This window comes from Aedes aegypti, chromosome 1, assembly GCF_002204515.2.
Source record: "Aedes aegypti strain LVP_AGWG chromosome 1, AaegL5.0 Primary Assembly, whole genome shotgun sequence".
NCBI classification, from domain to species: domain Eukaryota; kingdom Metazoa; phylum Arthropoda; class Insecta; order Diptera; family Culicidae; genus Aedes; species Aedes aegypti.
The window spans coordinates 64,321,198-64,346,707 of record NC_035107.1 but is presented as its reverse complement, the minus strand read 5'-3'; the positions used below and the strand labels follow the sequence as shown (position 1 = coordinate 64,346,707).

At 38.7% G+C, this 25,510-nt stretch overlaps 1 protein-coding gene across 1 annotated transcript in view; it reads left to right on the top strand.

Annotated features, from left to right (window-relative positions):
- Positions 1–20,438, top strand: part of LOC5564984 (serine protease persephone) — a 44,985-nt gene extending 24,547 nt beyond the window's left edge. Inside the window, exons 5-7 of the mRNA XM_021838247.1 lie at positions 19,219–19,694; positions 19,753–19,936; positions 19,999–20,438. Coding sequence (XP_021693939.1) covers positions 19,219–19,694; positions 19,753–19,936; positions 19,999–20,363 — 1,025 coding nt within the window. The 3' untranslated portion in view covers positions 20,364–20,438. The remainder of the gene's footprint in view (positions 1–19,218; positions 19,695–19,752; positions 19,937–19,998) is intronic.
- The last annotated feature ends 5,072 nt before the right edge of the window (positions 20,439–25,510 follow it).

Sequence of the window (25,510 nt, the reverse complement as noted above, 5' to 3'; positions counted from 1 at the left end):
GGGATAGTAGTGCATGATAAAACCCCTCTAAACATGCTCTAAGCCTGGGGAGACTGTTGCTATTGAAAGTTCGAGGATTGTTTATCGTGCCAGTAAAGAAAAATACCTACCCCCAACGGTAAACAAGCGAGAAAAATGGATTTTATCATCGCTCTCTCGTTGGGGCTCTCGCTCGCTGCTTCCATTTATCAGACTTGTTACACCTTGCGATACAATGACGATCGTGGACCGCAACAGATGGGATGTTTTTCTTTGCTTGCTTTGATCGTGCTTCATTCTCAAATGAGAGCGAATTCTGCAACGCCTGACTAGATATTGTTCGAAGGAAGTTTATCCGCTTTTGACATTTCGTGACAAGATTGACAGATATTCAACGTGCGTTTTCCATGTAGATTTCTGATCGTACCCAACTCCAAGATATTTTGTGCTTGCTGATGTAGGAATCTTTTCTGACCCAAGTTGTACTTCAACTTTTGCGGGGAAATGTTTTCTTGAGAAGACTAAAATTTTTCTTCTATTTGGTGCAAACGTAAATCCTATATCATTGGCCCAGTTTATAAGGTTATTCAATGTAGTTTGCAAATATTTTTTCCACAATTATTTTTTTTTTTTTTTTGACAAACGTCCAAAAACAACTGTCATCAGCATAAATAGCTGAAGCGGGTTATCCGGTATTTAAAGGGCACCAACAACTATCGGTTACGGTTAAGCAAGTTGACGGAACCAGAAAGAATTGTACGTTATTCGGATGCTCATTGGGCTGAAAATAGAAGGGATCGAAAATCAAATCAAGCGTGTGCTAGAATAAGGGCGTAAATCGCATGATCGATTTCTCTTCATCGATCCTTTCTTCTGTGAATAAAAGTGACAAGATGCAAGTTTGTCAGCGTTTTCTCACCTTAGAACGCAAGATTGCATCGCTGCCTAGCGGTTTGAAGTGTAAAAATGCTGCCAAACTTGCATCTTGTCACTTTCATTCACAGAAGAGAGGATCGATGGAGAGAAATCGATCATGCGACTTACGTCCTTATTCTAGCTCACGCTTGAAATAGTGGATACGTCTTCAAGATAAATGGAGGAACGGTAAGCTGGAAAAAAACAAACATGCGTACCATAATTTCGGGTGAAATTGATCATTTTTCACGGTTTTCCTTGTCTGTATTACATAATGTTGAGAATGCCAAACAACTGAATACAGGAAAACAAGTACGAAACTGAGCCTCATTGGCTCATGTATCTAAATTTTTGTACAAATGTCATTTTAGTGCTAAGAAAAAATTCTAAAATAAAAAATCGGGGGATCTCATTTCAGGGTGATATTGATCACTTGTCAATGCGATTGTCGTTAGTTTTCAAAACAACTCTACATAATAAATTATACAATACAATATTTATAGAAATAATGAATGATTAAATTTCAAGAATTACGTGCAAAATGCCTAAATGTATGCAATTTCCTAAGGAATTTCGTGATATCTAACATAAATTCAATAATTTTAACCGAAGTTTTGGTGAGGAAATCTGATTTGTGGATATGTCCTAAGCATTTTCACAAACTCTCAGGCTTATACCATGTTGAAATCCTTGTTTAGTACTACACGTTTATCGGTGTTTGTCAATACTGCACCGTACATGATTTTGCAATTTTTAGATTATTTTCTTAGAAATAAGCGTTCTTTATCGAATAAAACTTCACAACACATAATTCGACAATAGTTACGACCTGGGAGGGAGAAACCGATACAAAATTTCTGTACATCAAAGTGAGCCAAGATTTCTGCCGTCACGAATTGTCACTGTGGACAAACATGAAAAAGCGCGTAATTTATCAAAACACAGAGGGAATTACGAAGGAAATTCCAGTGGAAATTCCGAAAGAGATTCCAGAGAAAATTCCGAAGGAAATTCCAGACGAAATTTATCAGGAAATTCCTGAGGAAATTTCGCAGGAAATTCCTCTGGAAATTCCGAAGGAAATTCCTCTGGAAATTCCGAAGGAAATTCCAGAGGTAATTCCTAAGGAAATTCTAGAGAAAATTCTGAAGGAAATTCCAGAGAAAATTCGGAAGGAAATTCCAGAGAAAATTCGGAAGGAAATTCCAGAGAAAATTCCAAAGGAAATTCCAAAGGAAATTCTGAAGGAAATTCCAGAGGAAATTCCAAAGGAAATTCCAGAGATAATTTCGAAGAAAATTCTAGAGGAAATACGGAAGGAAATTCCAAAGGAAATTCCGAATGAAATTCCAGAGGAAATTCCGAAGGAAATTCCGAAGGAAATTCCAGAGGATATTCCGAAGGAAATTCTAGAGGATATTCCAAAGGAAATTCCAGAGAAAATTCCGAAGGAAATACCGAAGGAAATTCCAGAGAAAATTCCGAAGGAAATACCGAAGGAAATTCCAGAGGAAACGAAAATTATAGAGGTATTTCCGAAGAAAACTCCGAAATAATGTCAAAGCTTCAAAAGAAATTCCAAATGAAATTCCGAATCAAATTTATCATGAAGCTCCAAAAGGAATTCCGAAGGAAATTCCAGAAGAAATTCCGAAACAAATTGCAAAGTAAATTTCGACGAAAATAACGTAGAAAATTCCAAATCAAATCCCGAAGGTAGCTCCAAAAGAAATTCCAAACGAAATTCCAAAGCAAATCCCGAAAGAAATTCCAAAGCAAATTCAAAAAGAAATTCCATAAAAATAAATTCGAATGGATTTTTGAAGGATGTTCCGAAGCAAATTCCAAAGAAAACTCGGTCGAAAATTGCGCAGCAAATTCCAAATGAAATTCCGAAGCCAGCTCTAAATAAAATTGCTATGGAAATTCCATAAGAAATTTCAAACGAACTACCGAAGCGAATTCCGAAGGAAATTCCGAAGGCAATTCCAGAAGAAATTCCGAAAGAAATTCCAAAGGAAACGCCGAAGAAAATTTTGAAGAGCTCAAGAAGGAAATTCCGAAAGTAATTCCAAAGAAATCCAAAATAACTTCCTGAAGCAACTTACTGAAAGAAATTCATGAAGAAATTCCAAAGGAAATTCTGAAGTAAATGAGATATGAAGTTCCGAAGAATACAAAGGAATTTTAAAGAATACTCCTAAGAAAATTCCGAAAAAAAACAATTCGAAGGAAATTCCAAAGTAAATTCTGAGAAAATTCAACGGAAATTCTGATGAAAATTACGTAAAACAGTCCAAAGGAAAATTCCGTAAAAAATTCCAATCAAAACTTCTAAATAAAATTCCGAAATCTCCATAGGAAATTCCAAAGGTTATTCCAATGGAAATTCCGAGGAAACTCTATAACAAACTTGGAAGTAAACTTCAAACGAAATTCCGAAAGAAATTTCAAAGAGAATTTTTAAGGAAGTAATAAAGGAATTCCAAAGGAATTCATAGAAAATTTCTAAGGAAATACCACAGAAAATTCAAAAGGGCACTTCTAAAGATGCCGAAGAAAATTCCACAGGATATTCCGAAGCAAATTCAGGATAAATTTCCAATTTCGATGAAAATTCCGTAGAAAATTTCAAAGGAAATTTCGTAGAAAAGTCCAATAAAAAAATTTAAAAGGAATTTCGAAGGAAATTCCGATTAAAATTCCAAAGGAAACTCCAAAGAAAATTCCGTTAAAAATTATCAACGAAGTTCATAATATTTTCGATGGTAAAATGTTATTTTTTGGTGGTTCAGAAAAGTATTGTATTATGCCATATAAGAGAAACGAAGAATTTTATATGAAGACTGCAAGCATGTTGAAAAAAATCGATTTAACCTAAATTTTATCGTAAAATTTCAACTCATTTGTATCTAAATTGAAAGTTCAAGTTCTATTAAGCATGTTTGGTAAATTATATCACAAAAAAGTTTGATAAATCATACTTTAAATTTCATGTAAACATCAATAAAACCAGTGTTTTAAACAACTTTGGCGACCTGTAGCTAAAAATTGTGACGTGCTGGAGCATTTCTGAGAACGGCATCAGATTCAGTGACTCAAAATCTACAAGAAACACATAATTTGATCCTTGAGACACGCGAAAGTGTCTTTTTTGTTACGCTGTGTTATTGTTATTGGAACATGTTATTTTAACTATTCAAAAGAAAACCTTAATGAAAATATCTTAACGAAGAGTTGCACGCCAATGAAGAATCATGATTCAAAACTATACAAACAAAGTTGAGAATATGTTTTTTTAAATTTACAAATTAAATGATCACCCTTATGCAAAACTGAGGACAATAGCCCCAATGAAATATCACTTATTATATTAACAGTGGCCTACGATGACATAGGAGATGTTTAATTACTCTTGTATTTATTATTCCATTCAAATTCTCATTTTTTTTAAAGGACCACCGTAATGGAATATAAATGAGCCTTCCCAATGAAATATCACGAATCTAATGAAGGAAATGGCCTACGATGATGAAAGAGGTGATAAAATACTATTTTTTTAATATCTCATTCAAATTATGATTTTTCGACAGAAAGGCCCACCGTAATGGAAAATAAGTAAATCACCCTAATAAAATACCACATATTAAATGTAGAAAATGGCTTACGATAATGTGAGAGATGTTCCAATACTATTGTCTTCATTATTCAATTAAAATTCTATTTTTAATTTTTTAACAATGGAAAGTAAATTCCATTAAATTTTTTAACTAATGGAAAGTAAATGAACCACCCTAATGAAATATCACATATAATATGCTTTCAGTGGCCAACAATGATATAGGATATGTTTCAATACTATTGCCTTGAATTTCTCAGCAATTGAATTCAAATCGTTCATTTCAAATTCAATTCACTCCCCCGACTCAAAAATTTACTAAGTCCCAAAAGGTCGATATTTTCAAAAAAAATTTTGTTTTCCAAATAACACCAGATCTCGATGTTTCATGCATTTCTAAGACATCTGGCATCAAATAAAATTCGATTTCGGAAATTTCATGTAACGACTCGAAAAATCTCGTAGAAGAGTGCAAACCGTCAATCGCATTCTGATATACTAACCCACATTGCACATTCAAAGGTCTGATTGTGCTCCTAGACCACCCTCAGTTTGTAATCTTCTCACCAGCTTAAAATTATATTCTCCTGGAGTATAAATGATTTCAATGAATGATAACCGTATTATGCAGTAGTTTGAAAAGGATCACTAAATCAGAATATCTACAAACTCTGATTTATTTATTGTTTTAAATAATATAATTCCATGGAACTAGTAGAAAAAAACAGTGATTATTGCAACCGAAATTTTCTTCAATAAAACAAGAATTTGCTGGCCAACCCATTCACGATTTATTGTTCATTTGGAAGATAAAAATGAATCGAGATCTCAAACCGTCCTGAGTTCAAATTTAGCGAACCGGACGACACCCTACGCTGAAAATTTGATCGATTGCAAACAATCGGAGAGATTAGTTCTCAAGTAGGCGAATTCCGGCGCGTATTTTCTTCGAAGAAAAGTACATTCTCTTGCTGGTGAGTAGAAAATTTCTTCTCTTCGACGAAATCGTTCGCCGGAATTCACCTACAGATTTGTGATCCAGAAAACTCATGTAGTATTTCATGCTTTTATTCTGTCTGAGGTTACACCTCTATGCAGAGAATGATTCCACAAAACATGAGACAATAATGCGTAGCCCCGTAGAATAAGCGAATAAAAGAAAGACACGAGAAACCTATATCAAAGCAAGTGTAGTTATTGTTGCTTTTGTGTTTCACAGCTGGATGTCTTGTAATGCGAGATTTTTTTTCGCAAACCTGTTATCATAGAGGCATCAAGCGTGGCGCAAAAAATTCTCGTGCTGGCGATCTTAGATCGCACAAGCATTAGATCGTCGCATCGGTGTCTTCTGCGCGATCATTATTTGGACAATCAGGAACAATCGCGCAAAAGACACCACAGCAATTTGAAGTAACGCGTCATTGTCGCGATAAATAATCACGCAATGCACAGTATTCATATTGAAATCGTAAATAATCACCTTACGAATGCAGAACTGCTCGATCATAATCAAACTCTCGATTGCAGGGATTCTCTTCAACTGGACGACCATCGATGATGCATTTCTCGCTCGATTTGATACGCTTTGTTGCTTTGTTGTGGTGGAACTCACTCTCGCCGTCGTCATGCTTTCCGCTCCATAACCTTCCATAATGCAGCATGATCGCGCACGATCACTGCGATCCCACTCAGATCAGAGAGCGCGATCACCCAAAATCGAACATCTCCGCGAATGCTCTTGATGTTGCGCGCAGCATCTCCCAGCAGTTGTCCGTTGATGTTCTGATCGCGCAGTTCGCATTTGGTCCGGTCCGGTAATCCGCGCCCGTTCTCGCCATACTCGAAAAAAAAACCGGTTGATAATAACTCTGTCAGTGAACCCCCGTACTGTGGACAGTTCGCACTTCTTCTGCAAATCTTAATCTGCGGAACTACAACAGTATACGATCATTGGGGTTAAACCAAATCGAACCCTAGAACGTCGGTGTAGTAAACGCTTGAAGACAATGATCTACGCAGACCAAGCCTGACGTCATCCGGGTTAAAGCGGATAATAGTTGACACCGATCACCGATCACCGATCGTCATCACTTACTTCCAAAGAAGATCACTGCGGGGCTACGGAGAAGAAGCTAATCTGCCGTTGTGCTTTTTATTTTTATTTCGCTGGAGCGGTGACCATCCCGTCTTCAGAGTGACCGAGAGTGGCGATCGTGAGCAAGTTTCAGTGTAGCAGTGCCGTGTTTACAAATGCGAAGATCGCGAGTTTCCTCTTCGCGGTTGTAAACAAAAACCGAAGAGCGGTTAAACCAGAAAGTGAAGCAACGCGGCAACGGCGGCGGCGGCGGCGATGATGATGACCTTAGGGAAACCCGTCGGTGCCGGTTTACTACTACAGCTGTTTTTGATTGGCGGCACGGTACTGGTGGCTTCCGTGAGCGGCCAAACCCTGTACGGTAAGAGCCTGTTCTAGGGAACCCTGATCGTGGCTTTCGGCTTTCGGAGGAGTGGTTTGTAAGAAAGTCGCATCATTGATGAAAGCTTTGCGGCGGCGAGCGTTCTCGGTGCATGCAAGTAGAAAATTAGAGTGTTTGTGAATTTTTTTTCCGTTGTAAGTTCTGCTCGAATGGCTTGAGATAACCTTTTGATCTGGAGCTACCGCTAATCTATGGTCGACAAGACGCGATCTGTATAGAATGTGAGCAAATGAAGAGGATGACATACTCTTCTAAGTTGGAAAAGGGGAAAGGAGAATTTTGATGGGAAATTACAATAACATAATATTAATCGGAACATGTGATATGGATCGAATTTATTCAGTGAGCATTATTTCAGAAGGTAAGACATACCTTGCTGCTTCCCGAGGGCTTAGAATTCTAGTTATTATAATCTGGAAACAAAAAAAAATAATAGATTGAAAACAATTGTTCTAGATCTAAATTTTAATTCCTTCAAAGAGGATGTTGAAGTTTCGTTTTAAATAAAATTTAGCCTACAGATATGTGATAATGATTTTGGATTATTTTGTGTTCCAAAAAGTTTGGTTTCCACGAGGTTCTTCAAAATCATACTCATAGCTAAAAAGGCAAATGGATTATTCTTTATAATAAGCTCTTTATTTGTATACTTTCAACTGATTTAATAATGATTTTATTTATTTTTTGACAACAATCAGTGCTGTTAAATGTCATGAATGCAACGTAACTTTGACAATTGAATATTGCGAATATCTTCCTTTTCCATGAAAAAAAAAATCGAAAAATGTTTTTTCCTATTCTGAATTGCTATCGGTTGACCATATTTACAGATTCTATATTCCTCATGGTAGTGCGTTAAAAGCATTTTTCTATTACTAAAATTTTGACATTTAACAGCACTGGCAACAAGACTTCGTGCATAATACAAAATTTACATTCAATATTTGAAGTGTTGTGTAAATTCTGAATTAGTTTTAAAATTACTTACTTACTTTTTTTTATTTTTATTTAACAATGCCGAAGAGAGAAAAGTACCCTTGACTACAGAGCGGCAGTAGCCATCAGTGCTGGGAATGGTAATAGTAGTACCGTCGATGGGGGTGACAATGGGTCTGGGGGGTGAGATTGGGTCAAAACGGAAAATTATGATTTATGAAATATTTCATCTAATAACGCTAATATTACTAAAATTAATAATTCATATGTTAGGGAACATAGTATTACATGCAATTCATCACAATATACATTTTTAGAAATAGTAGTTTGCGTTTACTTTACCAATAAACTTGTATGTTGAAACTAGATAAAATCTACCACATTAAATTTCTCCTGTGCCAAGAATTACGCATGTACTTTAACCTCTATCGTTATATTAGTAGAAGGTTGATGTCTTTTCATTACACTTCACACGTATTTTCCGGAATCTATTTGATTTTTCCACAAAAAAATATTTTTTTTCCGTACAGTGTCTAAAACATCAAAAATGGGGGTGAGATTGGGTCAAACAAGAATGATAATAAATGAAATTGCAAGTCCACTTTTTTGACATTTTACGGTGCCGGATGTACTCTTTTTTCATTAAGATGTGTTTATTCTTTCTAAATACAGCATCTCTGAAACATCAAACAAGTCATCTTGAGTATTCCGTGCATTGAATAACAATGCAACGCATTTTGACAACTTCTCAAACCAGCAACTGTGTTTCGTGCGCAGCTACATCGTAAAATTTTATCAAATGGATTTTTTTTAATTTAATTATTTATCAATGTTTTCATATTATAGAAACATCTCACGGAAGTACAAATGAGTTGGATCGCTGAAATACTGGTATTATGACGTCAACATCTGCCTGAAATGTATTGATCGTGGAATGTTGCACCGAAATTTAACGGTTTGTGAAGGTTTAAAATAATCACTGTTTCAGTACACCATTGGGGAAACTGAATAGGCTTTATGGTAATGGTGATGAGACTTTGAAGATAATTTGAGGGAAAAAATAAGAAAATTTATGTAAACTTGACGATAAATGTTGATTTTACATATTTTTTCTCATATCTCTTCAATTTTATGGTATAATTGTTTATTTAAGTGGGTTTATCATGCCTGTGAAACATCTTAGATATCTTTTCGTCTTGTTTGCATCGTATTTCATCAATATTTTTCAGCTGTGAATGGTTTTGCAATCATATTCTCAAAAACAAGTTATTTCAATTACAGTGACCCAATGTCACCCCCTCTATGGGGTGAGATTGGGTCATTTTTCATTCACTTCTGGTGCCGCTGTGAATAAATATTTTTCCTTAATTTTTTGAACAGTTGTTAATGTACCATCAAAGTACATACACACCAAATTTGAAGTTTATTGGAGTTAAATTGCGATAGTTATTCAATAAATAAATCGTGCATATCCCTTTTTGACCCATTCTCACCCCCAACGACGGTAGGCTTGAATTTCGCGAAAATCACGTGGCGCTTCCCAGTACATACAGTAGTTCAAAAACGTGAATCTCATCAAGTAGCCTTTGTTAGGTGCGTGAATTTCCCAAATCATTATGGACCTGTGCACGAGTTCACGAATTTGACGTTTGAGCGGTGTCAAATTCACTTGTTGCCATGGTCACGTAAATAACACGGCACCGCTCAAACGTCAGATAGTGAACTCGTGCATCGGTCCATTGCGGGGAAATTTAAAAATTTGGATAGGCTCGCGGAAGTAACGCGCACCGAGCTATTTCCGCACAGAACAAAATTCACAAAGTGTGCTTTGCGTGCTGTTTGATAGAAGCATCATCAAATTAGTCATTAGTTGGGGGCTGAGAGAGACTCGCGAAGAGGAAAAATATCAACGTCATATGCAGCCCAGATTCCCCTCTCATGAAACGTCAAATGCAGCCCACCGTTTTTATGGCTGAAAAAGTGAAAAGTATTGTGTTCAAAGTAAACTGTTATTAAAAACCTCAGTTGGCGGAGCAGTTTTTTCCAAAGTTGCTGAAAAATCTAAGCAGAAGATTAATTATTTCTAATGTCTGCTACACTCTGAGAAGTAATCATGTTCAAGTCATTACCAAAAACATATAGCTTTTTTCCATAATGCTTTTCACATAACTCTTATTTACAAATCGTATAGATAGAGTTCATTATGAAAATCACATACCTTTCAAGCATAAAGACGATGGATATGGAATCCAATGGAAGTTGGTATCATAGACAAAATCATATAAATTTCGTCCGAATCTAATATAGATAATAATTGATTCTTTAATAAAACTGAAATGGTTTTCAAATGGCATTTACTACAAGATTATTTGAAATAAATTTTCAAAAATAAAAATACGTTCAAGTACTACATTTTAAAATTATTTATTTAAGATAATATTAGAATAACCGAAAAAGATTTATTCGTTGACATGGTTTGAGTACTTCTCCAGTCTTCAATTTTTTTATCATTCGGGTATTTGGATCCACTACCTGCAAAGCCATCTCACAGTAACTACTGGAACTTGAACAAAAGGGATTTTTGTTGCAGCATCGTCGGTATATAAATCTAAAACAATAAAACCATCTTAACACAATTTAAGCTCAAATCTAACTGCCGAATAAAATAACTCACCTATACCTATAGATATCGTCGAGCAGAACTTCATCAAGTTCTCAGTTGTATGGAATTAGAAGCTACATTCTTCAACGAGAAGTAAATAATGGTTCCACATTCTAAAATATGTAGGGGGAGATCCCCCAGTGCCGGAAGTCGAAACATTGAGAAATCATGGTCCAATCAAGATGGTGTATTAGTAGAAAAGAAAGCTATTATGTAGACTAATGTTTACGTAGAATAACACATCCTTGAAATATGCATCCCTTTTTAAAAAAGCAGAAAAGTTTGGAAATCTTTATAAAATTGACGTATCTTCTTAATTTTGAGCCTATTTAGTAATTATTTTGAATATGAAAAAATACTTTGGATCCCGCAAGAATGATCGAACATAATCCTAATTTGATAGTATGAATGTATTTTGTACCATAATTGAAGTAAATATGGACAAATTACAATTTTGGTTAAGCACCTCCTGTCCCTCAGTTTCGGACAGCTTGATTTGTTATATGATATCTTTGTAATTATTACATCAGTTTCTCAAAATACTTTCATTTTTCATGGGTTCCGTCGACCATGGTATCAAACATGCAATAAAATTAAGAAGAATGAACATTCATAACAACATCGTAAAATGTGCTATTTTTCATCATATATGAAAGAGGTTTTTGATAGGCATCTTACAAACTAAGAAAAACTCAAATTATTTTTGTAAATGTTGCAATTGCATTGAATTGGTAATTATAAACTATTTCTATAGCCTACACATTCAATGATGTTCAAATTTACAGAATACGAGGCATTTCCAGACCGTGTCCGGTATTGGGTGCCACCTTTCAAGATCGATCAATTTGGTACTAAAATACATCATCAAAACTCAATGTCAAAATTCATATTTATATTTTCAAATTTATGTTTGTACACTATAAAAATGATAATATTTATCATAAATGGGTAACACTAGCCCATCAAATCAATATTTTTCGAATTATGAATTTAGTGGCTTAAGTGTCCGGTACTGGGGGATCTCCCCCTACAAAAAACTATATAATTATTGAAAAACTGATATTTACCCACTTACTTTTAAAAACTTGCAAGAATTCGTCGTAAATCCTTTATCTGCTAGCGAAATGAATGCAGTGGCCGCCATCGTATCACTAAATATAAACACAGATTTTTTTCACAATAGAAAATCATATACCATGTATCTGATTTTTCAATGACTTAATGGGTAAATGATGTCCAATAAGTTATATGTGAAATTCCAACGATTTCCATATGATTATTATTTAAACCTCATTGGACCTTCATATAGTCTTTATTGGGTGTTAATGAAACCTATCAAATATGAATTCTGATGCGTGTATATGATTTTCCAGATAAATATAATCGGAATCATTGGCTCAGTGTACGTTTGCTGGCATGAAATTTCATTCAAACGAATATTTATGATTCGATGTGATGCAAATTCAATCATATTTTGCTGAGAGGTTCATGTGCGAGTTTGAACAGCATGCGCATAATTGGTATAAACACAAAGTGGAATAAGAAAAAAACTCAGCAATCACAGAAAAAGAAGACCGTCTTCGCGAGTCTCGTCTCAGGTTGGGGGTCCTCTCCTATCACATCGCAGATTTCCAATAAATTTTGCTTAAGAAAAATTGCCGTCGGAACGTTTCATAGGTTTGCAATGCTGTTGATACAGATTTTCCCCGATTGATTGTTTAATATCGCATATTTCACGTAAATGGCAACCCGTATCTAATTTCGAGTAATTCACTCCAGTGTAAGAAGAACAACCAAATCGCATCGTGCTGAATTTCTATGGAAGCGGTTCTGAATGAGTGGATGGTACTTATTCCTAGCCTTTCCAGACCTTAACAAACAGAATAAGTGCGCTCCACAGCAGCTGTAGTTGGGTCAACATGCCATTTTTATGCGAGACAGTCACATTGAGATTATAAATGAGCTTCGTAATGTAATAGCAGTTGAATTTCTATCAGAATTATTTTCTGACAATTCACCTAGTATGCGATATTAGTTGCACAAAATATCAGCCTCAAATAAGTACTTTTAAGTTCCTGGTAATTTTTGGAAATTTTAGTTTCTTCCCATACTGCCATAAAATGCATAGGGTAGATGTACCAATAGTGGAGGTACTAAGCACGATTCAACTTCATTTAACCGCCTAAATTCAAGAAGCGCAATTAATGTACATGCTAGTGTTGTAACGGGAAGTAACGACCATTGACTTAATGAGAAAAATGATTTCATCGTAGTAATCCACGGCATGTCAGTGAAAAATAATACCTCCACTATTGATACACTGTTCCTTTAGTTGCGGTATATTTTTAATTTGTGTTCCTATAGTTGCGGTATCCGTGGTTTTCTTATGGGATCCTCCACTATAGGAACACTTTACCGCAACTATTGGTACAAGTAAGAAAAGTTTTAGCAAATTTAGTGAGATTTCATCAGTTTTGAAGCAATTTGAACGCTCTTTTCAACTATTCCGTGTATCAACAAGCCAATACGTCGATTGACAGTGTCGATTCTGTGGCCAATATAATAAAATCAGTGAAAAAGGGCACTACCGCAACTATAGGAACACCCACAACTAAGGGAACACTTACCCTACTTGGTATTCCATTTACTCAATGCCTACTTTTGTCGAATGGTACAAATATGCAGTTATGGGCAGTACTGTAGAGTGAATTTCAAGATTTTTCCCAACCCTGGTAGCCGTATCCAATATTGTGTATTTCTTTCACTACTGGACTGCAAAACCGCTTTCATATGTGCAAAAGTGCGAATAAAATTGCGGGATTGCATCGAATCATGTTGGTGTCTTCAGAGCACTTATTCTTTGAATTGCGAAGAATAAGCCCGCTGAAGACACCGACTCGATTTGATGCAATCGCGCACTTTTATTAGGATTTACGCACTTGTAAAAACTGTCCATTGGTGAAAGAAATGCGCAATACATATTCATTAAAGATGGCTAAAATAGCTTAAAATGCCATAGAAATAAAACGGCATAAAAATGACATAAAACGACTTGAAACAGCATTAAATGGCATAAATCAGCATAATCGAAGCTTTAAACAACTCAATTAAGCTTAAAACTGCTTAATACTACTTAGGATGGCATAAAACTTCCCAAACGGCCTTAAATGGCTTAGAACAGCGGTTTTCATATTGTGCTCCGTGACAGTTTTGAAAATTTGTGCCAATGATATATGATCGATTAGTACTCGTTGGTTGCGACCAACCGATTGAGTTTCATTTAAGACTGATCTCAAGATTGAAGGTGGTTTTCTTCTTCACGTTATGATGTTTCGATGTTATGTTGGATGATATAACACAGTTTTTAAGAGTCTTGTACACACGGTGTCAAAATCTCAATTATTATTATTATTATTGTTCCTCGGATATTTTTACGAAAATGTTCAATATTTGGGCTATGATTTTGGAATTGGATGGTTTAAAATATCCTGTCGGGTATTTTTTTCCCATACGGTTGGGTCAACTTTAGCTACAAAATTGGGTTTTCTTGAATCTAGTTTTCCCCGTCATAGTCTAGTCTTCCAGGGCGTGAATGTGTTGACGGTATATTTATCCTCCTCGAACGAATATCTGCAAAACATGCAACTTGGGAAATAATAAAAATTATAATAGGGGAACTTACGTATTCTCGGCAAGCTAGGCAGCTGGACTTTGAAAAAGGCAATTATACACAACCATTAAGCACAAGAATTAGCAGGAGACACCTGAAATACACTTGAGCACTCTTTATTCATTGGTTATTATACACATAACATTATTTTGTTCTCTAAATTATCTGTTTTTCCTCGCCAAAGTCACGAGGCACTTGTTCTATTATCGGCAATGCAAGTACTATTGTCGGCAACAAAAATGTTCACTTCGGCAATCCAAACCTGTGCAAAAACTAAAGCTTATGTATTGGTTACTTTTCACATGTGCTGACAATGACGAATATTTTTTGTATCAAGTCTTACTGTGGCAGCATTTCGGCTGTGAAAATTGACATGCCATCGTTATAAACTTGCAGCAGGTGCGATTCTAACCAACAACCAACCAACCAACCAAAAACGTGCAGCGTGACGTCATTGTTAATTGGTTCATAATATTGTGCTCTGCAAGGAAAATCCACGGAACGCAATTATTGGATAATTTGTATTTCAGAATTGCGTTTGAATTGCGCGTAATATTGTCTGCACGTTACTGCCACCGCTGGATGTTGATTGAAATGAGCGCCGGAATATTATCCCTTTTATTCGCTCCTGATCCACACCATCCGTCCGCATTCAAACAACACGCATGACTTTTGTCGTTACGAAAGGAAGAAATCTTCTTCTTTCTAGCATTACGTCCTCACTGGAACAGAGCCTGCTTCTCAGCTTAGTGTTCTTATGAGCACTTCCACAGTTATTAACTGAGAGCTTACTGTGCCAATGACCATTTTTGCATACGTATATCGTGTGGCAGGTACAAAGATACTCTATGCCCTGGGAAGTCGAGAAAATTTCCAACCCGAAAAGATCCTCGACCGGTGGGATTCGAACCCAAGACCCTCAGCTTGGTCTTGCTGAATAGCTGCGCGTTTACCGCTACGGTATTTCTGGAAGAAATCACAAAAGAGAAAAAGATGGACACACCGTCCTCTGGTTAGTGCCGACGACTGTAACTCACCACTTGCTGCACACTGGTTTCACTTCTTTCGTACTATATACCATCAGGATCACTATATCTCGATTACTTTTTCAAATCGACGTAAGTAACTTTCATACGGTTTTGAGAAAACTAATTGAGAAGAATCACAACCTGTCTTCTAAAAGTGTTTTAAAATGAATCACCTTTTTAAAAAATTTTTACCGTGTACATCGCTCATATTTTGCATACAATCAGATCGCGTTCAAAAACTAGGTAGTTTCTATTAATTTCAACAAAAATAATTATAACAAAATGATAAGCCGTTTCAAACAGTTACTTTCGACGTTTTTCTACCAGTGTAAAATCGGCTCAAGTAGTGTTTTGTTTTGATTCGTGGTTAAGTCACATTGTCTCTCTATACAGCGGGGCGGCGAAAGTAGTGGTTAGGTTGCGAAAGTTGAAAATCTTACATTCGTCGTTTTGTAAATCTGGAAATTAAACGTTCTAAAAGTGAAAAATCTAGTTGGGTAGGAGCGGAACATGTGGAATTTCGTCTGCGAAACACGTAGGATCAATAAAGTAAGTTTATTTACTTTTTTGACTTGAGACTATTTGAATAAGTTTTCGAGATATCATTTTTTCACAAATTTGTTCGAGATGCATAGAAATGACGTCATCAAGTAGCTGTAAGTTTTTGGAATATATCACCTTCTCAATATAGTAACCGTGGTAATCCTTGAAATTATCTATCACTCAAAATAATCCAAACGTCATTGTTACGTAAAAACATACGTGGTTTTTTTCCATCGCACTTTTCACGTAGCTCTTACGTTAATCATAGGTAACTCAGAATGAACGCATGAACTTTTGAGCTTCGCCCATTCCACCGGCGCTACACGTAAGTGCTACGTGCATTTTCCGGTAGCCTTTACGAAGCGTTTCAATAGGACCTAGATGGTTTTTCATTAAATTTAACTGGAATAAAGACCAACCTTATCTCTAATAAGCTTTCGAAGAAAAATAATTCCCAATTGGAAAATGTAAACAAACCTAAAAGATTGTGATATTTTTATATTTAATCTGAGCATTTTGAATCCTGTTTCCCAAGTGTTGTGAGTTTGTTCTGCCTTGTTGTAGCCTTCGCGTGCTATAATTGATATAGAGGTTATAAATCAGGTATAAAATATGAAGTAATGCAGGGATTCTTCGGTATTTAAAGCATATTTACCTTGAAATCAATCTAACACAGGGTTTAAAGTTCAGCAGCTTATTCAAAAATCAAGCGGGCGCCATCTTAGAATTTGCGCTCAACACCGAATATACGTACAATATGCAGATGTCAAAATGAACTTAGGCACCTACGTGAATTTCACGTAAGTGCGATAGGTAACCTCAGTAACAATTACCGAGTCACTATTTGGTGGTTATGAATGGCTCAGTGATCAGGTGAAGTGGAGGCAAAATGAATTTAATGATCTACGTGATTTTTTACGTAGCAATGACGTTTGGATTTTTTTGAGTGTACAACTACAGTCGAAATTCGTTCGTTGCATTATCTTTAAGTGGGCTACGTTTCAATTGGGCTCCCGTTAGTTGGGCTATAGCCCACCTAAAACAAAGGCACCCGTCAGGGCCTACAGGTTTAGGGGGGCTACAGGTTTAGCGCAACGAATGAAGGTTGACTGTATCATCAACATATTAGATTCATAGAACTAGTAGTTTATTCTCAATAAATCATCGAAAAAAGCTTGAAAAAGGGCTTTTTAAATTGTCACTTTTAAGGCTTCACAGATAATCTCGCTTTTAGGTGGACGAATACTATTTAGAAATCTCACATTCCTGCCCATCATATCATCCATCATATTGGAAAGCAGATAAGGAAAGTATTGAAAGGCTCAATTATTACCAATGCATGCTTTGTTGCCTAATTCCAATAAATTAATGAGTTGTGTTTGACTTTTTCTATGAATTTAAATTGTGAATAATAAATACACCGCAATTGAATATGGTTTCCTGGCAACCTTGTCCAGTAATAAAAAGTGATTGCCGAGGAAATCAAAGTGCATTAATTTTAATTTGTGATTTGAAGCATTGAAATTAAGTATTTCCGAGTGCTTTATATACAAATCTAAAGTTCAATAGTGCATAAGTGATCGGTGCGCAGTTTTTGTGAAAAAAATTGGAATTGGAGCGGAGAAATGGACCGTTTAAAGTGGTGAGTTTATCTTAAGCAGTTCTTGTGTTGTTTTATTCGGCAGCTCACGAATGACGATAATTTCGTATGAATTTATTTCATTTAATGATTAAACCCATGTTATATAATATTTTTGTGAAAGATTAGATTCACAAGGAAGATTATAGTTCAAGGAATATGTTGAGTACATTGAAGTTAACTCTTGTTCCGTAGATAAATTTTGACACGGACGATAAGTTAGTGCTGCCGAAAATACCCTCAGGGTACCGAAGTCATCATTTACCCTATTTGAACCTACTGGGGTTTTAACCATATTCATCACCATCCGAGACAATACAGTTCACGGCAGTCTTCCCAAACGAACACCGAACACGTTGGTTCAGGCGGTTTCGGTACTCTCCTTGTACTCTGTTTTCGTGTGCAAACCGAAACGCTCGAAACCGAACCTACACGCAAACAAATTGTGTTGTATAATCTACTGAATCCATTGAAGAATTAAGAACCGCACCATCGATTTTCAACCGACTACAAAAATCTGTTAAGTTTACTAAATCTGGTAACAATCACTGAGCAGTGCAGTAAATGTGACCATGTCCATAGTAGCCTCGACCACATAGCATTGTATCTCAATCCGTGACACACACCTTACAACACAGTGTGGTCAAAAGTATAATGCCAAACTTGTCAAATCAAGAATGTTTCTAGTCATAAATACTGCCAATCTGGTTAAATGAACCGAACATATTTTTTTGTGTAGTGATGTTGATTATGTTTTGGTAATGTTGACAGATTTATGTAGTCGGTTGAAAATCGTTGGTGCAGTTCTTAATTTTACCATGGATTCAGTAGTTTCTACAATAATATTGATTTCAGTGTAAACCCAAACATGTGTAAAGTGACATCGGTGCAAATGCCGGTTCAAAAACTGGTGTACCTCGATTGCAACCGTGGTTCATATTTTGGTGCTAATCTTCCGAGGTTCAGAACGATGACACAAACGGAGAGACAGAAAATTGTTAATATCCACGCTTATCGATTTCTATTTATCGTGATTGATTTAGTAAAATCCTTGTTTTTTCATGAAGTTACCACTGAATGTTATTCAAAGTATTGATCTCAATTGATCTGCTTAAATAAAACATTAAATGTTAATTTTATTCAAGCCTCAAGGGTCTTGCAAAGTTCCATATATGATCGTAGAAATTTATCCGCGTGGATTTCAGTCGTTCTCTGCCTGCTTGCTTTGTGCCATTATTTAAACCCAGGTTTGAACCAAAGTTTGAACCGAAGTACACATGTACCGGGTTCGGTTTGATACATTGGTACAGAGACGAAGCGCGTTTGTGGTTCAGCACAAGTTGCGGTTCATGGGAAGACTGGTTCACGGTTGTAGATCTGGAGATCTGTTCACAATTGAGTTCTTGGACAATCAATCGTTGGACTCAAATGTAAGGACACATGTTATTGAAGATATTTCGGTGTAAACCTCATTCATTAACCATTCATTAACATCTATGGTGATTCAATATCTGAGGACCTATAATCACAGGAGCTGATGGATAACCTGAAATTGTAGTTAAAACTTTGAACATTGTTATATTATTCTACATGAGATATTTATCTCTTGTGCGTTCTTCACGTCGGACTTTACGGGATTCATTAAGCTTCCGAATTAAAAACTTCAACTCCTCACTCACTGCTTATCCACGAACAAGTCCTAGAGGAACAGTCAAGCGATCATCAAAATCAAGTATTCTATCTCTTCCAGAGGGCGACGTATGCACCTTGAAGGATGGGGAACCGGGGCTTTGCCAGGAGTCTACCAGTTGTCCCTGGTTCTTGGAAAACATCGTTAAGAAGAAACGCTTCGGCGAACGAGTAACGTGTGGGTTCGACGGTACCACCGAGGTCATTTGCTGCAAGATGGACCAACCGGTCACGTTCAAGCCGGGTGTACGCAGTGGTTTGGCTTGCCAGAACATACCGGATGCCGACAATCGGCTGACATTCCACATCATCGACGGAGAGGACGCCGCCGATGGGGAGTTCCCCTTCATGGCAGTCTTGGGATATGAAAACGAAGAAATCAAGGACGGATACGACTATCGATGTGGTGCGAGTCTGATATCGCCAAATTTTTTGCTGACTGCAGCACATTGCATTCCACGACAGGGGCGACCGGTTGTGGCCTTGCTTGGTACGGCCAGTCTCAACTCCATGAATGGAGTCACCGTTAAAATCAAGGTATGTCTGTAACTGATGGTTTCCGGAGCGTGGGTTGGTTCATGCTAACATTTTACAGGAGTTTTATCCTCATCCCGAATACAGAGCTAGTCGCAGCTACAATGATATTGCCCTGGTGGAATTGGAGAAAAGACTGCTGAACGAACCGGACGTCAATCCCATCTGCGTCCGGAGTGACACCGAAGATCTAAGCAGCGACGTGGTTCTAACTGCCGAAGGTTTCGGCATTATTGATGTTGACAGTGAGTATGAAGAGTGCGTATGTTCGACACCCCGAAAACTAATTACGCCTTTCCATTTTCAGAACAAATGCGTTCGCCGCAGATGATGAAGGTCAATCTCACTACGGTGGCCCTCAGCAAGTGCAATGAATCCTTCGCGGCCAACAACCTCTTGACCAACAACCGTAGGTTACCCCAGGGAATCATTGATACGCAGTATTGCGCTACGGGACGTGAGAACATCATCACCAAGCAGGTGGGCGATACCTGCCAGGGAGATTCCGGTGGCCCGCTGCAAATCGTGGTCGATGGAAAGTTCCAACTGGTGGGAGTGACTTCGTTTGGAAACGGCTGCGGTTCGAATACGCCCAGCGTTTACACTCGGGTGGCGAAGTATATTGATTGGATTGAGCAGATAGTGTGGCCGACCGGAGTTCTGAAAGAATAATGCGTTGCTGGGTGGATGGATGAAAGGTTTTCTTGGAATGGTATAAGAATAAAGAAGATTGAGTATCAGAAAAGATTGTATGTTTGGTCTATGTTTTTAGAACAAAATTGAATCCCTTTTCTGTCCTCTAAAGGCATGTTCGGTATATTCAAGTTGACCTTGACGGGTCTTTGCGGACCTTCGCTAACCATTGTCGACTTTCGTTACGGGACTACTCGGACCTTCGACAAATTTTTTAAAACCTTAGATCTTCCCGGAACTCTGCAAACAATTATGGACCATCTCAGACTTGCTCTACGCAGACGATTTTTGCGAACCTTTGCTGCATATGATAGGGGGAAGTCCTCTATGCCCGGACACTTTTTGTTTTTTGGTATTATTTAAAAATCAACATTAGTTTTACCGGTAATTGTTGTACAGTATTAAAAATTCACATTATTTGAAGTAAAAACTCACATGAGAACAAAAATAAACCTTCACAATTCATTTTTATGATGGATTACATTATGTACCAAAAATGGTGTACATTCCAGGTGTCCTCTATAATTTTCACCCGTCAAAATTTACAACAAACCCACAGGAAGGTCAAGGGGTGCTTCGTATGCCAGCACATACCTTGTAGGTTCAATCTTTGCATGGTGTACAGCGCATGAAGCATATTAGCGAGATGTTAGGTCAGTTCCATAAACTCCTTCTTGATCAGCGCCATAGATCGATTCGCCATATCAGTCTTACATTGGCGGTTGCTCGTATTCAGATGAAAATGTCTTCGGGAATTTAACGCGTTTATAGTTCTTCACAATTTATTTGTCAGCTTGAAGGTTGAAGTGTGCTCTTAGGTACAGTCAACTCTCCCTTAGTCGACCTCCGTATCTCAATATCTAGTTAGAGAACCATAGTAAAATTTGGTGTCCATGGCTATCTCGATTATTTATTTAGTTGGTGTTACATCAATTAATTTGATAAAACCTCGTTAACGATGTTACGCCAATTTACTCGGTCCATGGCTGTGTCTCTCCAACTTCGATTTTGGCCCACGTTCTCCAGATCTTGTTGCACCTGATCAAGCCACCTCGCTCGCTGTGCTCCTCGCCTTCTTGTGCCAACCGGATTCGACGCGAACACCATCTTTGCAGGATTGTTGTCCGGTAGTCTTGCAACATGCCCTGCCCAGCGCACCCTTCCGACTTTCGCAACCTTTCTGGATACTGGGTTCACCGTAGCCTAGCGAGGTCGTGGTTCATTCTCCGCCGCCACACACCGTTTTCCTGTACTCCGCCAAAGATCGTCCTAAGCACCCTTCGTTCGAACACTCCAAGTGCTTGCAGGTCCTCTTCCAGCATGGTCCATGCTTCATGTCCATAGAGGACTACCGGTCTTATAAGCGTTTTGTACATGGTACATTTGGTGCGAGGGTGAATCTTTCTCGACCGCAGCTTCTTCTGAAGCCCATAGTAAGCGCGACTTCCACTGATGATGCGTCTCCGTATTTCACGACTAACGTTGTTATCAGCCGTTAGCAAGGATCCGAGGTAGACGAACTCATCAACCACCTCAAAAGTATCCCCGTCTATCGTAACACTGCTTCCCAGGCGGGCTCTGTCGCGCTCGGTTCCGCCTATCAGCATGTACTTTGTTTTTGACGCATTCACCACCAGGCCGACTTTTATCGCTTCACGTTTCAGGCGGGTGTACAGGTCTGCCACCGTTCCAAATGTTCTGCCGACAATATCCATATCATCCGCGAAGCAAACAAATTGGCTGGATCTTGTGAAAATCGTACCTCGGTTATTGAACCCGGCTCTCCGCATGACACCTTCTAGCGCGATGTTGAACAGCAGGCACGAAAGTCCATCACCCTGTCGAAGTCCCCGGCGGGATTCGAACGAACTGGAATGTTCATGTGTTGGGACTTGGTATTCACGGCATTTCTGGAGGATTTGCCGTACAGTGAAGATTTGGTCCGTTGTCGAGCGGCCGTTGATGAACCAGCTTGATAACTTCCCACAAACTCATTTGTTATCGGTGATAGACGACGGAAGATAATCTGGGATAACACTTTGTAGGCGGAATTCAGGATAGTGATCGCACGATAGTTTTCACATTCCAGTTTGTCGCCCTTCTTGTAGATGGGGCATATGACCCCTTGCTTCCACCCCTCCGGCAGCTGTTCCGTTTCCCAGATTCTGACAATCAGCCGGTGCAGACAAGCAGCCAACATGTCCGGGCCCATTTTGATGAGTTCAGCTCCAATACCATGCTTACCAGCGGCCTTGTTATTCTTGAGCTGGTTGATGGCATCCTTAACTTCCCTCAATGTGGGGGCAGGTTGGTTTCCTTCATCCGCCGTGCTGACGTAGCAACTTCCTCCGCTGTCGTGACCCTCGGCGCCTGTGTTATCCGTGCTATTCAAGTGTTCATCGTAGTGCTGCTTCCACCTTTCAATCACCTCACGTCCGTCCGTCAAGATGCTTCCATCCTTATCCCTACACATTTCGGCTCGCGGCACGAAGCCTTTTCGGGATGCGTTAAGCTTCTCGTAGAACTTTCGCGTTTCTTGTGAACGATGCAGTTGTTCCATTTCTTCACATTCCGCTTCTTCCAGGCGGCGCTTTTTGTCCCGGTATAGGCGGGTTTGCTGCTTTCGTTTTCTTTTATATCGCTCCACGTTTTGTCGCTTTCCTTGCTGCAGCATTGCAGCCCGCGCTGCATCCTTCTCCTCCAAAACCTGCCTGCATTCTTCGTCGAACCAATCATCACATGTCCTCCTTTCCACGTACCCGACGACGCTCTCGGCTGCGTTGTTGATGGCTGCTTTTATGTTGCTCCAGCAGTCCTTAAGAGGGGCTTCGTCAAGCTCGCCCTCTTCCGGCAACGCTACTTCGAGATGCTGCGCGTATGGGGCAGCGACGTTCGGTTGGGCCAGTCGCGCTAGGTTATACCGAGGCGGGCGTCGATACCGTACATTGTTAATGACGGATAGTTTTTGGCGCAGTTTCACCATCACCAGGTAGTGGTCGGAGTCAATGTTAGCGCCACGATAGGTTCTGACGTCGGTAATATCGGAGAAGTGCCGTCCATCGATCAAAACGTGGTCGATTTGTGATTCCGTCTGCAGTGGTGATCTCCAGGTGTATCGATACGGGAGGCTGTGCTGGAAGTAGGTGCTGCGAATGGCCATGTTCTTGGAGGCGGCAAAATCCATCAGTCGTAGGCCGTTCTCGTTCGTCAGCCGGTGGGCGCTGAACTTTCCAATCGTCGGTCTGAACTCCTCCTCCTGGCCAACCTGAGCGTTTAAGTCTCCTATGATGATCTTGACGTCGTGGCTTGGGCAGCGGTCGTACTCGCGTTTGAGCTGCGCGTAAAATGCGTCCTTGTCATCATCAGTGCTTCCGGAGTGAGGGCTATGCACGTTTATGATGCTGAAGTTGAAGAACCGGCCTTTGAGCCTCAACTTGCACATTCTTTCGTTGATCAGCCACCACCCGATCACACGCCTTTGCATATCACTATAAAAGCTGTTCCCAGCTCACGTGTGTTGCCGCAGCTCTGGTAGATGGTATGATTACCTCTAAATGTTCGCACCATCGAACCTGTCCAGCACACCTCCTGCAGCGCTACGATGTCGAAACCGCGGATCTTCAGTACATCGGAGAGTATGCGAGTACTTCCAATGAAGTTGAGAGATTTGCAGTTCCACGTACCGAGTTTCCAATCGCTAGTCCATTTTCGTCGCTGTGGTCTTTGCCGATTGTTCTGGTCCGTATTCTCTCGTTGACGTTCCTGTGCTGGTGTATTTTTATGGCTGGCTTGCAGGGCCTGACACCAACCCCCTAGGTTTTCGGAGGACTATTCCTCCTAAATATTCGGAGGGCCATAGTGCGCAGTTTAGCTTAAAGTTCTTCTCTGGCACTCGGACGATGATCAGCCGCCCCTGACATGGGGATCAGACGCTGTTGTGAGCCGCTCCTAACATGGAGTACAGACGCTCAAGGTTGGCTATCTCGATGATCCCTTGAATCGCATATTTGCACTGGTTTAGTATATTCCGTAACACGATATCTTCCTAACTCGATGGTCCCTTCATCATCGAGTTATGGAGAGATGACTGTACATCATATTTTGTAGCTGCTTCTCGTGCGCTCATTTGCCTTAAAAGCATCATGTTTATAGTACTTTATAAGTCCTCCAAGGACCGAAAGTTTTATTGTTTATGCTTTATTTTTGTTGCTGTTTGTTTTTTTTTGTACCCTACATTTATGAAAAAAGCGAATTATAAATTAGATCCCAGTAATTAGATTAACATTTTCACTGTCCGGTCATAGAGGACTTGCAATGGTTTACAAAAAAGGTTGCTTTTCTTTGAAATTCTATATTTTCTAATAAATGTTGCATTGTGATTGATGAAAAACTTACTGAAGTCAACGTACGGAAACAAATCAGCTTAAATGATATGTAACATTTGTTGCTACACTTGTATGAAACTTACTCGTTTCACATTTTTTTTTGGTAGATCGTATCAGAGTGAAACTTTTAAGAGCTACTTGGGTTTATTCTACGACTGGCGTGAGGTGACAATTGTTGGCGTGACAATTCTCGACTCGAGTGAAGTGACTCTCCATTTGATTTACACGGCGGGTCACTTCACTCGAGTCGAGAATTGTCACCTCGCTATACTGCCCATACTCGCATAACAGTCCCATTTATATAGGAAAACCCATATAATATGGGACTGTCAATTGTCACCTCACGCTAGTCGTAGAATAAACCCAACTGTTTGTTTACGTTTGGACATGAAAACGTCATAGTTTGTATACACTGCAAAAATGTGTTTTGGTATAATTCTGGAATACTAAAATCTTAATATCATTATTCGTTTTTGGAAAATTCAAACTGTCCGGCCATAGAGGACTTCCCCCTGTGCTATGATAGTAAAAGTTATTTTCTTGGCTAACTAGATGGTACCTTGGGTCGCAGTTGCACAGGTATTGTGTTCTCCCTAACTCGGTGGTCCCTTCAATATCGAGTTACTGTCGTGGAGAGACTGTAGTAGATATTAATCAAGAAAGTTGTAGGTATTGCAAAGGTACAGTAAGGGATCTTTAGCAGCAGACACCAAAAACTCGATCACCAGGGCTTTCTCTTGT